The 15414-nt window shown below is 41.5% G+C and overlaps 2 protein-coding genes across 10 annotated transcripts in view; one reads left to right on the forward strand and one right to left on the reverse strand.

The window, feature by feature from the left end:
- MED1 (mediator complex subunit 1) overlaps positions 1–4411 on the reverse strand; it is a 28169-nt gene extending 23758 nt beyond the window's left edge. For all 4 annotated transcript variants that reach the window (XM_054992608.1, XM_054992609.1, XM_054992612.1 and 1 more), the window contains exons 1-2: positions 4188–4411; positions 689–798 (exon numbers count right to left, since the gene is read on the reverse strand). In XM_054992608.1, the coding sequence (XP_054848583.1) occupies positions 689–798; positions 4188–4215 (138 nt within the window). In that variant the 5' untranslated portion in view covers positions 4216–4411. The remainder of the gene's footprint in view (positions 1–688; positions 799–4187) is intronic.
- Positions 4412–6110: 1699 nt separating this feature from the next.
- CDK12 (cyclin dependent kinase 12) overlaps positions 6111–15414 on the forward strand; it is a 106946-nt gene continuing 97642 nt past the window's right edge. For all 6 annotated transcript variants that reach the window (XR_008597944.1, XR_008597943.1, XR_008597945.1 and 3 more), the window contains exon 1: positions 6111–8265. Coding sequence is in view for 3 of the 6 variants with exons in the window: in XM_054992572.1 (XP_054848547.1) it covers positions 7211–8265 (1055 nt within the window). In the remaining 3 variants the exon portion in view is untranslated. The remainder of the gene's footprint in view (positions 8266–15414) is intronic.

Here is a 15414-nt window from a genome sequence, read left to right on the forward strand (position 1 = left end):
GTTTACATAATTCTCCTCTCCATTTTTATCCTCCCAACAACCCTGTAAGGTAGGTCAGGCTGAAAGAACATCATGACCCAAGGTCACCCAGCAAGCTTCTCTGGCAGAGCAGGGTTTGAACCCTGATCTCCCAGCTCCTTCTCCAACTAACTACTGCACCACACTACTAAACAAAGATAAACCACTGATATGGCTCACTCCAACTCATACAAGACTGAAATTAAAAAATTCTCACTGGAACGATAGAGAGCCATGAGAACTGTAATTTACAGAGAATTCTATTTTAACTAGTGTTTTTTAATAGTGGTTTTTAGCTTGACTGATCTTTTCATCATACAGCCTCACAACTCTAAGCAGCTTCCTTGAATGAGAGCTTGTTCACCTATCTTTCCTTGCAGCACACAACTGCAAAGGGGCTCAGGCAAATCCTACTCTCAATTTACCAAGTAAAGTAAAAACCAAGCCAACTGAAGTATGACAGGACAGGTTAGTACTGAACAGCACCTGCCACAATGCAACCCAGAATCTTCTGCAAGTGCTGGAGTGCTGAAAAAGATACACAGACAATTCTTGGCAGACACATTGTTATGGACTGTGATCCTTGTAAATAGGAACTTCAAAAACTACTGCTGTAAAAGAATGTTCCGAAGGGATGTTTGCCAAACACTGCTACACAAAAGTTGCTTACCATGACTTGCCGGACAAGCTTCATGGTTTCTGTCCAAGGTCTGCTGTTTGGATTAAACTTGACATGAAGCCTTTCCAAAATTGAACTCATCTTATTCAGTTTCTCCGATTCTGTGAAACAGCAAAACAATCAAACAGGAAATACATTTAAATTCTGTTAGTGAGTCATCCTCTGCTTTTCTGTATGACGGCCTATGTGATACTAATCTGCGTTAAATAAAGTGAACAAATTATGAGTCCTGTGTTCAAGTTCCACTTCTTTCTTGGCAAAGCTGCTGTCTTCCCATATCAGTTCCCACTCTGTGAAACAGGAACAGCAGCAACCCAGATATAGCAACTGTTGTTATACAAATCACAAACTGAGCTAAAAGCAATTGAATGCTTTGTTACTCCCATGGTTTAGTTCTGTGGATTAAACTAAAGAACATCTACATAAGCTATTCTGGTCTGTCACCATCAACTTCCCATTTTATTTGTGTTGATCAATTCTTTTCCCACCATAGACAGTTTCTTTTTCTAAGTAACTTTTCCTCTGGCTCCCTCTCAGAGGTTATTGATCATATCATCAGGCTGGTCCTAAATTACAATTTTTTTCATGTGTTGGGACTGGTATACTTATTGTGATATTTTATGAAATTAGAACTTTTTAAATGCATGATATTGGAATGGCATGATCTATTCTGACAATTTAGAGAACAGCAGATTCACCAACTGAAATGAACAAGTATGGATTTTAGCCATATTACTGTATCTCAGTGCCCTCACACCCAAGACCCACTACTATTATTGACAAAGAGCAAACATTTCAGAGGCCGATGAAAAAAGTAGATTAAGCAGTGTCCTATATAAAGAGGATTCCAACTACAAATGACTAAAAGGTTTATGTAGGTAGATAGTCTAGCAGCTTTTATGGCTGCTAGAGTTTTCAAGCCTTCTCCTTTTAGGGAACCATTTGCACACTGACTTAGACAATGCAGAACATGTGTGTCTAATGTGGGACAGCCATGCATTGCCAAAGATTCTAGGGCATGTTCTAGATTCTAGAGAATATGATAAATTCATATGGGCGCTGATATGGCTTGCTGGGCTTTACTATTGTGAAGTTTGAATACACACAGCTGCACACTGGATTAGTACTTCTGAGCAAGTTCTTTAACGTAATTTGCAGAGCCTGAAATGACTGACAATGCATGTATATATGTATGTAACTATACACACACACCTGTATATATCATTTGAAAATAGAGTAAGATTGAGCAGACCTCATTTAACTATGTGAATGTACTTATAGGGCTGGAAAAAATCTCTAACAATAAGACAACAATTAAAAACTATTTTAAATTGAGCTACATGCAATCTTTCCAATTCCTAACATTTCTAAGGAATCTTCTATTTCTAGTTTATAATCTCACGAAACCTTCTGCCATACCACTGACCCATCTAGTTTAGAGTAATCTGCTCTGACAGGTGCTGCCCTCCAAGGCCTTAAGAAGACAGAGAACCTACCACATGATTCTCCCGTAACATGACAGAGATTAATTTTGGCAGGTTGTATATGAAAAGCATGTGCTCAGTCATTATTGTCCCTTTCCACTAGAAGCCTTAGAAACCTGCTATTTTCTGTGTTCTTGGATAAACAGCTGCTTCCCTCCATTATGTGTCTGCACATAAACCCTGCAAGGACAGCTAGGTGGCCAATACTAGGAGCCAGAATGGACTAGAAAGCATTTTTGTTGTGGTCCTGCAGGACAAATCTTATATTCTTAGGAAGCAAGGATAACAAACCTCTAGCTTTCTTCTCCTGACTAAACCTGCCTCCCACCACTGTTCTTTCTATCAAACCCACTCCCCTGGTTTAAAACCCCTCTTCCATACACTGGTGCCTTCAAAAATTAACCCTCAAAATTAACTATGCCTAAAAGATTTGGTTGGAGGGAGAATAATGAACAAAACAGTAACAAAAGAGGAACGTAGTGTTAAAAGTATGTATTAAACAATGGTGCCCACTGGAAATAATGGGAGGTCTCTGAAGGTCCATTTAATAAAATGGGAGCCAGGAACGTTACCTGGCTTCACTGAGCTCAACTGGAACACAGTGAAATACTGCAAAGATGCAAATAAAACAAGAAAGAGATCTTTAAAGTCCTGATTGAATGGATCAAGCATGGTCCCTGAAATTAGAATGCATTTTATTCAATTTACAGACCACCTTTCTCACAGAGACTTAAGACAGATTACACAATTTAAAATAATACAAACAAGGAAAATATTATACAAAAAAACCCAATGCAATAAAGATAGACTGCAGGGTTAAAAACTACACACTTCAAACATGACAAACACTAGATGTAGAATGGCTAATTTAAGTCTGGAACAACGATCTCAGAAATGAAATCACAGACCCTGGAAGTGCAATCATATGCAGAGTTATTCTAGTGTGTGCCCACTAATTTCAACAGATTTAGACTGATATTGTCAGCTCTCCGAAGAGGAGCAAGGTTGGCCTCGGTTAGTAATTGGATGAGAGACCTCCAGAGAAGACCAGGGTTGCTATGCTGCAGCATCTGTGTTAGTTCTTGCTTTGAAAACCCCAGCAGGAATCGCCATAAGCCAGCTATGACTTAACAGCAGTTTCCATCACCAATTCTGCATAGGAATACTGTAGTAGAATGATGGTACTGGAAGTTGGATGCCATATCTAAGCCTGGAATGAAAATAACCAGATTTCAATCTGTCCAATATTTTTTATATATTAAAGCATGACTCTGCGCAATGCAATTATTCCACTCCCAGGGGCAGTCACTCCAAACCTAGAAATCAGAGAGTTGGGATTGTCATTCCACATCATCCCACCCCCTAGGGACCATCTGGCAGACCTAGATCTATCATTCCAACCTCAGGGACATTCCAGACAGAGCACTGATTTTATTCCCAGGAACTGTCACTCCAGCCTCAGGGATCACACTTGGCTCGATCCATTATTTCTCTGAATATATTCCTTGTTTTGTATCTTTACCATCTTTCAGTGTTTTTCAATGTGTCCAGTAAAGCAAGTTAGCATTCCTGGCTCCTATTATATCCAACGGGCCTTCGGAGATCTACTATGCGATCTAGTCATTAGCTTTAGGACATCCCAGTTAGAATAATGAGACTGAAAAAGGGGGAGAGGGGGCTTAAGAGATTTTTGTTCTGCCGTGACCTTATGAAGCACAATATATTCTGGAGAGCTCTTGTTTTAACTACCTTGCTCCCCACTCTGTATTTAAGAAATCTAAAAGTACGAAGTGGACTCAACGACTCTCGTCCTCCCCGCTCTTTTCGCCAACTCTACAGCCCGCTCACAATTCAGCGACTTCCCCCGCTCGTACACACGCTTCTTTACTCTCTCCCTTTAGTTGAGAAGGGGACACTCCTCGATTTCCCCAGTCAAGAAAAACCCTCCTCCCAAACAAAATTTGCTGCTGAAAGGAAGATTTGCAGCCCCCCTTCTCCTCACTCACCCTCGGCACCCCCCTGGGCCGCCTTCATCCCTCAGGAGGACGAGATGGGGAAGGGGCCAGTCGCCCCCCTCCACTCTCCCTCATGGGGGGAAGGGCAACCACCTCAGCCAGGGCCCCCTCCCGTTGCTGAGGCGGGTCGGGAAGTCGATCGGCCACCAACGGCTACTCCACAGCTACCGCCATTCCGAGTGGCCAGATCACACGAGACTTCTACGTTCTTCTCGCGAGAGTTACTGGAGGTCAAAGAGGAGCATACAAAAACAATTCGGGAAGTTGGGGAAAAGCCAACCCAATGGAAGGGAGGTGGGGAAGCTCTCGCGAGATTTGGACCCGCCTCTGTTTTTAAAGGATACTGTTTTTAAAGGATACTCTTTCTGTACCATGCATCTGACGAAGAGAACTTGATTCTCGAAAGCTTATGCTACAATAAAATTGGTTAGTCTTAAAGGTGCTACTGGACTCTTTTTGATCTTTCGGATACTGTAGGTTTGGCTCTTGATGGGAATAGCTAATGGTGGTTTGTTTAAAACACCTCTAAATAAAGTTTTGTGAAAGACTGGAAAAGAAGCATCTTCAGAGGCTGTTGGAGATTGTGTTGTTATCAAGTAGTCTAACATTATCAAAAGCAAAACGGGGGTGGGTGGGTGGGAATAAATGTAAATAGTCTTGAAAATGCCGCCTGACTCGAGTTTTCTGCAAGACTGACCCAGCTCTTCTTCTGGAATAACTTTTGAAAAGCCATGTATAGAGTTACACCTAATTAGCGTAACACTCCCGAAGCACAGCCACACCATTCTAACTTCATTGGATTTAGAAGAATGCGATTCTGCCTACAATGGCACTATGAATAAAATGCTAGCAACACTCAAACCAACACTTCACAGGGTTGAAGATAATTGCTGTAAGCTGGTTTACGTCCCCATTGGAAAGAGTGGAGCATAAGTGAAGTAGATCTAGATTCTTTATTCCTAACATAAAGTATACGGCTTGACAATAACGAAAGGTTTCACGTTCCATTTTTTTAGTATTGGTTCCAGATAAGTAGCCCAGTTATTCTGTAGCAGTGGCACTTGAAAGACCAGCAGCGTTAATTCCACAAAAGGGTTAGTGTCAGACTATTATCTGGGTAACCCAGTTTCCAATCTCCACACTACCGTGGAAGTTCTACAAATAAGAATTACACTCTTCTATATCCATTAAAATCAATGGAGTGGGAACTGGCGTAACAGTGCTCAGGTTGCTGAACCTGGGTTAACTACTCCCTCTCCCCCAGCTTAACCTACCTCACGGGGCTGTTGTGAAGGGGAAAAAATGAGAGAGAACCATCTTGCAAGACACTTTGGAGACAACGGAGGGGGGCTCAACATCTAAAAATTAGTCTTTAAAATACCACTCTGTATTCTTGTTCTGCTTTGAAGAACAGGCTCTGTCCCTATTTTTCTCAACACATTCTTACTTTTGTAAACCTGCTATAAATTCAACAAAGAAAATATTTTTAAACGTTTTTTCAAAAAAGTTTTGTTGAAGAAGTCCTGAAGCTGGACTTAACAGCGAAGAAGGAAAGTCCCCTGCCCTTCATCATTACAGCTCCACGGCTCGTACATAGCGACTCCCCTCCCCCCAACAAGCCGTAATAAAGTTTTTACTCCTTCCCAAAATAATCGTTCGGACGTTCTCTACGAAAAAAAACCGTTTAAGGAGAAACCCTCCCCCCTTCTCGCGAGATTACGGCCGCCAGCCCGTGAGGCAAAAACTCTCGGGAAAGGAAGGAGGGGGAAGAACCCCCTTCCCCTTTCGTATCTTCTTTCCAGCGCCGCGAGAATTCACTAAGCTGAGTGCGCCTGCGTGTGAGGAAGAGCGAGCGAGACAGAGGCGGAACGCGCGCGCGCACGTGCGTGTTCTCGCGGTATTTGAAGAAGCAGGAGCAGGTAACGCGAGAGAGAGAGAGAGAGAAACAGAGGAGTTGAGGGGGGGAAAGAATCTCCCCTCCCCCGAGCGGCCGTAAAGGAAGCCGCGGCATCGGCGGCTCGAGGACGAGCGACAATAACCACGGCAGCAACAGCGGCGGTGGCTCCTTCGTACTCTCGCGAGACTTGGTGGCTCACCTTCTCCCCTCACTTTTCCTACCTTTCCCTACTCTGCCCCTCCCCCCCAGCCGAGAAGCGGCGCCCCTTCGCTGTGGGGAGGAGGAAGAGGAGAGGGATGGGGAGCCGGGCCTAGGGAGAGGGGCCTTGCTTGATTCTGAAGAGGGTGCGAGGACTCCCCGTGTAGAAGCACGTCGGCCCAGGCCGAGCGGCCCCTGCGGGGCTGCCCAAGGAACCAGGCCGTAAGGAGGGAACGGTGTGTAAGAGTCGCCTCTCCTTCCTCAGGAACCGAAGGAGGGTTGGGACTGACGAGTAAATGCAGCCCTCGCTCTTCTTTCTCTAGAGTGAGTAGGGACGGGGTCCCCTTGCCCCTGGGGGCCTAGAAAGAAGAAGGGGCTGGTGCTTGGACAATCCTTCTTAAGAGGCTTGGGGGCGAGTGGGGTCTCAGAAACTCTCCCGGGAGGGTTCTGAAGCAAGGGGGGGGAGGTAGGACGACCCTAGACCTCCCCCCACACAGGGGTGTTTATGTTCTGAAGTTAGAGACCTAGGACTAAGGAAAGGGTGGGTGCGTAATCAGGGTCTTAACTGTCCATCCTTTCCATCCTAACCTGGATGCTTGGGAGTAGGTGATCTGGCCAGAATTACCTGTCCTCTGTTCAAAGGATTTAGGAGAGCTCTGTTCAGAAATCTCTCTGTGAAACAGCTGATCCTAAGGGCCAAACGTTTTAATTCTGATCTTATAGCCCTCTATGCAAACCTAATCCTTTGTTTATTGGCCACATTTTGCCCACATGTAGAAGTGGAAAAGGTGGGTTGGATGTAGGAGAAAGGTTAGAAAAAGGGAGAGCAACCCCTTGGTGGTGGAAGGGAGTGACAAGTGTTAGCGATTTAGGGGGGTTGGAGGCTTGCCCCCCTCTTTTCAAGCACAGTGGAGAAGGAATGCCAAACCCAGAGAAACATGGGGGCAAGAAAGATGCGGGAGGAGGTGGGTCCTTGCATCAGGAGGCAGTGTCGAGTAGTGGGAGCTCAAACAGCAAAGACAGGCACCGGCTTGCCAAGCACAAAAGACACAAGTCCAGGCATTCCAAAGACTCACCTTTGGGTTCCCAAGAAGCAGCCGCATCACTGGGCAGCATGATCAAGCCACTCGTGGAGTATGATGACATCAGCTCTGATTCCGACACCTTTTCAGATGAAGCAGTACTCAAGCTGGAACGCCGGGAGAATGATGAGAAGAAAGGGGTATCGGAGAGGAGTGACCGGTTCCACAGGCATCGCCATCACCAGCACAGGCGTGTTCGTGAGCTGATGAAAAGCAAGCAAGTGGAGAAGGAAAAGAGGATGGAGAGGAACCAAGAATCCTCGGGCAAGCTGAGTTCTGCTAAAGACAGGATGTCCGGAATTTCCAAAAGACTCCATGAGGAGAATGACTCCTCAAAGTTATCCAAGAGCAGTAGCAAGGAGTCCCGCTCAGCGAAATTGCATAAGGAGAAGTCTAGGAAAGAGCGGGAGGCAAAATCTGGACACAAAGAACGCAGCAAAAGCCACCGGAAAAGGGACGCTCCTAAGAGCTACAAATCAGTTGGTAGCCCAAAACGGAAATCTAGGAGTCCCCACCGCAAATGGTCAGACAGCCCAAAGCAGGATGACAGCCCTTCAGGGGCATCATACACCCAAGACTATGACCTAAGCCCTCCTCGTTCGCACACATCTAGTAACTACGATTCCTACAAGAAGAGTCCCAGTGGGTCCTCGCGGAGGCCATCAGCTAGCCCACCATACAAGGAGCCTGCTGCATATCAGTCCAGTGTGCGCTCTCCTAGTCCTTATGGGAGGCGGCAGCGATCTGTCAGCCCATACAGTCGGAGACGCTCATCCAGCTATGAGAGAGGAAGTGGATCATATAGTGGACGGTCCCCCAGTCCATTCAATCGAAGGCGCTCCAGCAGTCCTTTTATCTCCAAGCGGTCACTGAGCCGGAGTCCTGTGTCCAGGTGTGTGGCTTTTATGGTTGATCAAAAAAATTTGAACCACTTTAGGTGCTTATATCCTAAAGTTAAATTAACTGTTGGGGTCAAAATACTTTTAAAAAAAATGTGTAATGTGAGTAATTTAGTTCACCTAATTTTTTTAGCTCATCTTACAGCAGTCCTGTGTCTTGAGTAATTATTCACATTTACTGCTTTGGGGAAATTAAGTGGAAAAGTAGCCAATTCCAAAAAAGGGACTGGGAGTGTGTATGGCTCAAGAACACAGTAAGTGCTGAATTCTCTGATAACAGTGGCATTCGGGATGTCTTGATTCTCTGTTGTCTGTTCATGCAATGTAGTTAGCAACTTTCTCTGGTTTCATTAAAACTTAATTCCTATTTGGATTGTAGCTTTTGTCAAACTAAAGAAGGCTTAATGAGACAATGAAGTTTTTCACTCTGTTATGGATAGGCAGTCTGCTTCTGTGTTGTAACTAAGATCTCAGGTTGTGTTTTGAAATCTTTCCTAGGAATGCAGTCTTAGGAGGGCAGAGGGAATCAATGGGGTTTTTTGACTAAAAAAATTCTCAAGAGCTTGGACTAAAGCTCTTGAGGTTTATGAGACAATCCATGCATCATAAAATCTGTTTAAATTGACTTTGAAAGCAATGAGTACTGATTGTTGATACGGAAACTGAATGAGATCTTGAAGGTTATCTAATATCTGTGCTCATCTTTGCTGTGTCTATCTTGCATGGAATGAGTTTGCACTTTTGGAACCATTTGGAAGCTGCAGATGTCTCATGATAGCCTGAATCTATAACATTGCAAAATTGGTCACCTCATGTGTCATTATGGGGGACTATCCTGGCAGCTGAAGTGATTGTCCACAGATAGCTCCCTCCTGTCGCTGCTGGCACTTTGGATGTCTGAACTTGGAGTTCCATTGTGAGACATCTGTGCTCTGTCTAGCTGCTAGGATTTTGTCAGTGCTAAATAAACATACTTGTCCCATGGTTATGTTGGCTATTGACAGGATTCATATCTGCTCCCATGTTGACTGTGGTTGGCTTGGACAAGTTACCACCTTTCAGCCTTGATTTTCTTTTCTGTACATTGAAAATATTCCTTCCAGGGCTATGGGAAGGATAAGTGAAATAATTGGCTTAAAGCATTATTTATAAGAAAAATACTTTACAACAGATATTAGCTTAGCAAAATATCAATTGATTGGAACAGAACAAGAGAGGGTAGAAAGGAAATTACACAGGAGGAACAGGTGTAAGGCCAATGTAGGGTAGTAGATAGAGAGATGGAATAAGATCTAGAAGACTAGGTTTAAATTCCCTCTCTTCTATTAAGTGTACTAGGTGACCAATCACATTGTCTCAGCCTAGCCTCGTTCTTCACTCAGTTGTGCTGAGAATAAAATGGGGAAGAGAGAACTGTGTGTGCTGCCCTGAACTCTTGGAAGAATGTCAGTATACTAAATAGATTAGATCTGCTTTTTAAAACCTGCCCCTTTTCTTCTGTGAACATAGAGTTCAGGCCCTGAGAAGGAGATGAGTATAGAGATATGAAGGTCCTGAAAAAGAACTGGGCAAGTTCAGGGAAATTTTTTTTTCTGAACCTCTCCCCCACCCCCATTTTCCCAATGGAAACATTGGACGTTTGGGGGAATACTGAGAAACTCCTATGAAACATTTTCTCTTTTAGAATGAGTGAAATGCTTTAAATGATACAGCGGGCATGTTGTAGCTGTATACAACTCTTAAATCCAAGATGCATTACTACACCTAGAAGGTGTGAATGGGTAAATAAGCTTCTTTCAATTTGTGCAAACCTCAAGTTTTCCAATGAGTTTCAAGAGGATAAAAATGAAGAGCGGAAGCAGAAGCTTCAGAAATGGAATCTGATTGAAGACTTAACGTACTGATGTTTTTATTTTTAAATGTGACTAATTGTGTATGTTATTAAAATACTGTAATGTGTATGCTGATTATACACTACTGAATAGTTCAGTGCTTTAATGTTATAAAATTTAATGATCAAACTATAAAATTTACCTGTCAACTTTAACATATCAAACTATGCTATTAATTTTATTGTGAGCGCTTGACCCCTTTTCTGACCAAATAATGTATTTTATGTTACTTACCATAAATCTTGTGTTTTATTTAATTATTTTTTCTACTTTTCAGATGGAAAAAAATTAAGATACATGTGCTAAGGTAGAATAAGTTTCATCAGCTTGCAATTCTATCTCAAGTATTGGGTATATTTATAAACTTGATTGTAGAAAACTAAGGGATTTATAAATTTAAATTCCATGAATATGTCAAATATTGCAGTTCTATGTGTTAACTAATTTATAAAGGATAGATTTTATCATGCTAAGGCAGTAAAATTAGTTTGTTTGCTGGGACGGTAAATATTGCATATATTTCAGTTTCCTCCTAAATTTTCATTTCTTTTTCTGGAAAAAAATGAAAAGAACTTATTTTTTATGTAGCTTCAAAATTTCTGGAAATTTCACATCTCTATGTGAGGATAACTTCTGCTTGCCTGTCTCATTCCTGGATATTTTTTAGGGGGTGTAATTGGAAAAGTCTCTTCACCAAATCTTGCAGATGTGATCCAAAGAAAAAGAAAGGATACAGTTTTCTGGTGAGATGTCCGTGTTGGGCAAGGTGGGCAGATCACCACTCCCTGTACATAGTTGTTTCTAAATGAACCTCTGTTTTTGCTTCTATACAAACAGTTGGTAGCCATTCTTTGATAGGCAGAAACCCAGGGATTACGCAGGATGTTACAGAGTGAGGGCTCAACTTGCTCCTGGCCCAGATAAACGGTCAGGCTTTCATCTATCTGAATACCTCTGCCCTGTGTTCTCTTTCATTTATTAGAGTGGAATGGGTGCTTTTATGTACATGGTTGATATGCAGTGTATATATGTTTTTTGAGCAGTCAGTGCTTTTTGTATATGTTCTCAATGCTTACAACTTCTGTGTACACAGGTTTTGTTGTAGATTGGGGTATGGGAGGGAGCCAAGGTTAAGAGAATAACAGCTTATCAAAGGCCATGTGTTTTTGTTCCATTACTAAAGCAAGGTTTGAATGGGGAATGTGATTAGTAGTGTGAATCTCCGAGCCTGAGGTAGGATAGTTTACTTTTAATTTCCAAAATACTCAAATAATATACTAGTAAATAAGAGTATAGGTTTACATATAGCTGTGTGATTATAGAAAAACTATTAATTTTTCAAGTTTTCCTATGTAGTATAGCAATTTTTCTGTCATATACCTTGATATGTGACTTACTTGAAATGCTGCAATTTCCTCTCATTTCTAGTAGCTATTCTCCTTTATATGGAAAAGACTGAGATTTACAAGACTGTGCCAAAACTATGGCTGTTGCTTTAGTAGAATTAGTGCCATTTCATGATAAGATAGTTGTGCTGTTTGCAACGTAATCTAGTATAAATATCCTCTTTAAAGGAAGATCTACTTTACACTGGAAATATTATTTCTAGACACCATTTTCCAAAGAACTTAAGACTTTATTGCATGTCTCTAGGCAGGTGTGGGGTTAGGTGGAAGTAGGAAGATTTAAATTGTCATTGTTAGGCGCTCCATCTTCCTTTAGCAAGCCTCCCAGGAAGGAGATGCCAGAGCTTCCTGAAAAACTTATTTACATAGTCCAACTGTGCTTTCAGCTACATAGTGTATTCTAGTAGCAAGCTCACATTTGCTGGGTTACAGTTTACAGCCAGTATTTAATGTTCTCTGGATAGGACAAATTAGTTCAGCTATGGGTTTAAAGGAGCTATTTCCTGCTTGTAAAACAAGCATTGCCAGAAGTCTGTGTGTTTGGCACACATCTCTGTTTAAATTAGAAGAGAATAGTTAATTAACTGATTGCAAAAATCTCAAAGTATCTGATGTAGTTTTTAGATGCTGCAATGTATAGATGACTACTTGGCTGAGCCACTATTGTGTGCAGCATAGAGTGCTAGGCTTTGGAATTTTTTTGTTGAAGAAGCTGAATATAATTGTATCTCAAAGCAGTTTGCTTCAATAAAGATGGAGGGACAAATGGAGGGAACAGAAAACAATAAAGAGGTATTGTCTGAATGAGCAATGAGGGTGGATCTCATTTCTGTTCATTTTTAGTACTCTCTTGTTCACCAGATTGGTTTTGCAAGTATTGGTTTTGCAAGTATCTCACTGCTCTTGCCTTTTGAATCATTTTCTCATCCATTTAGTGCATGTGTTGTTTGGTCTTGCTAGATGCTAAACAATCCATTATCTTACTTAACAGACTCTTACATTATTAACTCCCCTTTTCCTGCTAGTGTAGGGGTTAAGCATAAAAATAATTCCCCTGGCTCATGATTTGTTTTTGTAGTCTGCCTAGCATAGAACTTTTTTTTTTAAAAAAAATCCCTCCTTATTCTTAGTTACTGGGGCAAAGTTTGGTGAACTTTTTATGTCACTTGATAGTGGGGCTGTAGGTCAGTGGAGTTTAAATATCTTAACATGCTGAGACTAAGTATTGCCTCACCTGAATAGCAAGATGCCCTAGAAGATACTCGGGTATCCCCTATGGCTGTATATGAATTTCTGGGAAATGCTGATAAATAGGGAGGTACTAGTAATGGTCAGGCAAGGTAGCTGAAAGGCAGTCTTGATGTCATGGAGCCCCTGATAAATTTCTGAAGAACACTGAGTTTGCAATAAACAGTATTGTCCATGAAAGTAAATACAGATCAAAGGATCTCAAACAATGGCTTTGCTAAGACAAGCAAGCAAAATATGAGTAGTTGTTCATATCCCTCTTTGATCAAAATAAGAGGAGAGAGTGGAAATTGTACTTCCGGAGCAACTTGCAAACAGTCTCAAAGAAATAAAGAACAGCCAGTTAATTAATCTTCCACTTTGCAAAGTTTTCCTGCCTGGTTTTTTGGAAGTGATTTTATTCATCATGGGCAAGTGGCTATGTACACTTCCATCTTAAGCATCCTTGAAGTTGTCAGCAGAAATATCTCTGGAGGCTCTTTGGATAGGTGAAACAGTCATCACGAGTGTTGACTGTCAGCACAAGGGATGGCACTTCTAATTTGCACCATTCAAGGAAGACAGCAAACTTTCTCTGGCAATTGTCTTTCCTCAGGGAAAGTCTCCCCTTGTGCTTTCAGAATAACAACTGTAAATTATGACCCAGTATCCCCAAGAAACCTGTTTGTGTTTCCCATCTGGGAGGCCATGCAGACCTGGAACGGCAGGTGCTGAAGTTACTGAGAGCTTGATCTGTAAACAGAGCAGTGTTGGAGTCACTGGCTTTAATAGTATTCAGACCTTGGATGGAATGCACAAATCAGTGGTACATACTTGGTGGTTCTCATTGGCTTTATGGGGCTGCCTTTTGCTGTGCTTGCCCTTCTTGTGACCCTTGTGTATTATTGAGTTTATCTTAAGCAAGTACCATATCCCCTGTTGCCAAAGTCTTGCTCATTCCAGGAATTGAGCAGCTGGGATTTTTCCAGTGCTGCCCCTGAATCTCAGAAACTATGCTGATGTTCAGTAATGAAAGTAATTATGATAAAATACACTATTTTTGTCATAGATATCCGCAAAATTGTGTACTAGGTCAAAACAGGTGGCTGTAGTGATTCAAATCACAAAACCATTAAGTGTCCTTTGGCAGCCAGATTCCACTGTGCTCTATAAGTTGTTTTAAGTAGCTCCCATATTCCCTACCACCAGGATTGCTTGGGACACATAAAGGCAGTCTGTACAGAGTTATATTGCAATGATTCTACTGGGTGTCAAGGGCAAGGCTCTAGCATGGATTAACTTTTCTTGGGAGGACAATTCTTAACTTTTGACAGCTTCTGAGAACACTGGATTGAAATAGATGGCTTATAATATTTGAATTTTCAGGGTTAATTTCATTTTTAGTTTATTACTGAAGGATTCAGTAAGAATATAATTATCTACTTTTACTGTTTAGGATTGGTGTGAGTGAGAAAGGCCAACTGACCAGAAGATATGGCCTGCAGTACTATTTAATCCAGCTTTTGGAAGTGTTGATATTTATGGCCAACTGAAGCCTAGGTGGCCAACTGAAAACTAGAGAGATAAATATTCCAAAAAGCTTGAAGGGGGTGAGCATAGGAATGTGCTTTGTTTAAAGTGAATCGGTGGGGGAGGATATATGCAGCGCTTATTTTCTTACAGGCTGAACAACAATGTAAAATTCATAATTTATAGCTTAGTATAAAAAAGTACCATCAAATTAAAAAGTATAAACGCCTTCATTTTTAGTTGTTAATATATCCAATACTAAAGAGAGAGAAGAACTGGTAACCTGCCACACCCTATGCACATGTATTTTATTTTCTGCCATCTGTAAGGTGTAGGGGGAAAATAAAAGTTGAAAATAGAAAATACAAACTGTAGTAAAGAAAATAAAAGGTGATGTTTGAACAGAAACAGTCTCTTGCCATCATAAGGATAGCAACAGTATCTCTGCTTTATTTTAAACCTGTAAAAAATCTTGCATTTCCCGGGCAGTCTGAAAGGGAAATGGTGCAAGGGCTGATGACAGAAAAGAAGCAATTGTAGGAATCACTATAACAGAATGTAATTATTCACATTTCGGTCTGCTTTTAGACAAGGGGGAAGTCATGTGTTTTTAAAAAGATATTCTTATATTCCTGTGCAGTATTATCCATGTTCCTGGTGTTTATTTTTTAAACAGAAGAGAATTGCCTACATTTTAGATGGGGAAGGAGGAGGTGTGGAATTTCTTGAAAATGTTTTTTAAAAGTATCACATTATTCTAATTCAGCATTATCCATGTTCCTGGAGATTTTTAAAAAAATTTAAAACAGAAAATAATTGTCTGCCTTTTACACAGGGGATAAGGGGAGAGAGTTGTCTGGAGATGCCTCTGTAAGTACGTGGAGGATTTTTAAAAAGGTTAAAACAGGGTGGGTGGAGAATCCTGCGGGTCACGTGAGAACACAGCAGGTAGAGGAGAGCTTCCAATTGCATCAGGTGTGAAAGGGAAACAATGGCTAACAGTCAAGTCAAAACATTACCTTCTGCCTTCTAGAATCTTTGTTGTAAGAGAAATTTCACACACAGTCACATCAGTAAATTGATCCAC

This window comes from Eublepharis macularius, chromosome 12 (genome assembly GCF_028583425.1).
Source record: "Eublepharis macularius isolate TG4126 chromosome 12, MPM_Emac_v1.0, whole genome shotgun sequence".
In the NCBI taxonomy this organism is placed as follows: domain Eukaryota; kingdom Metazoa; phylum Chordata; class Lepidosauria; order Squamata; family Eublepharidae; genus Eublepharis; species Eublepharis macularius.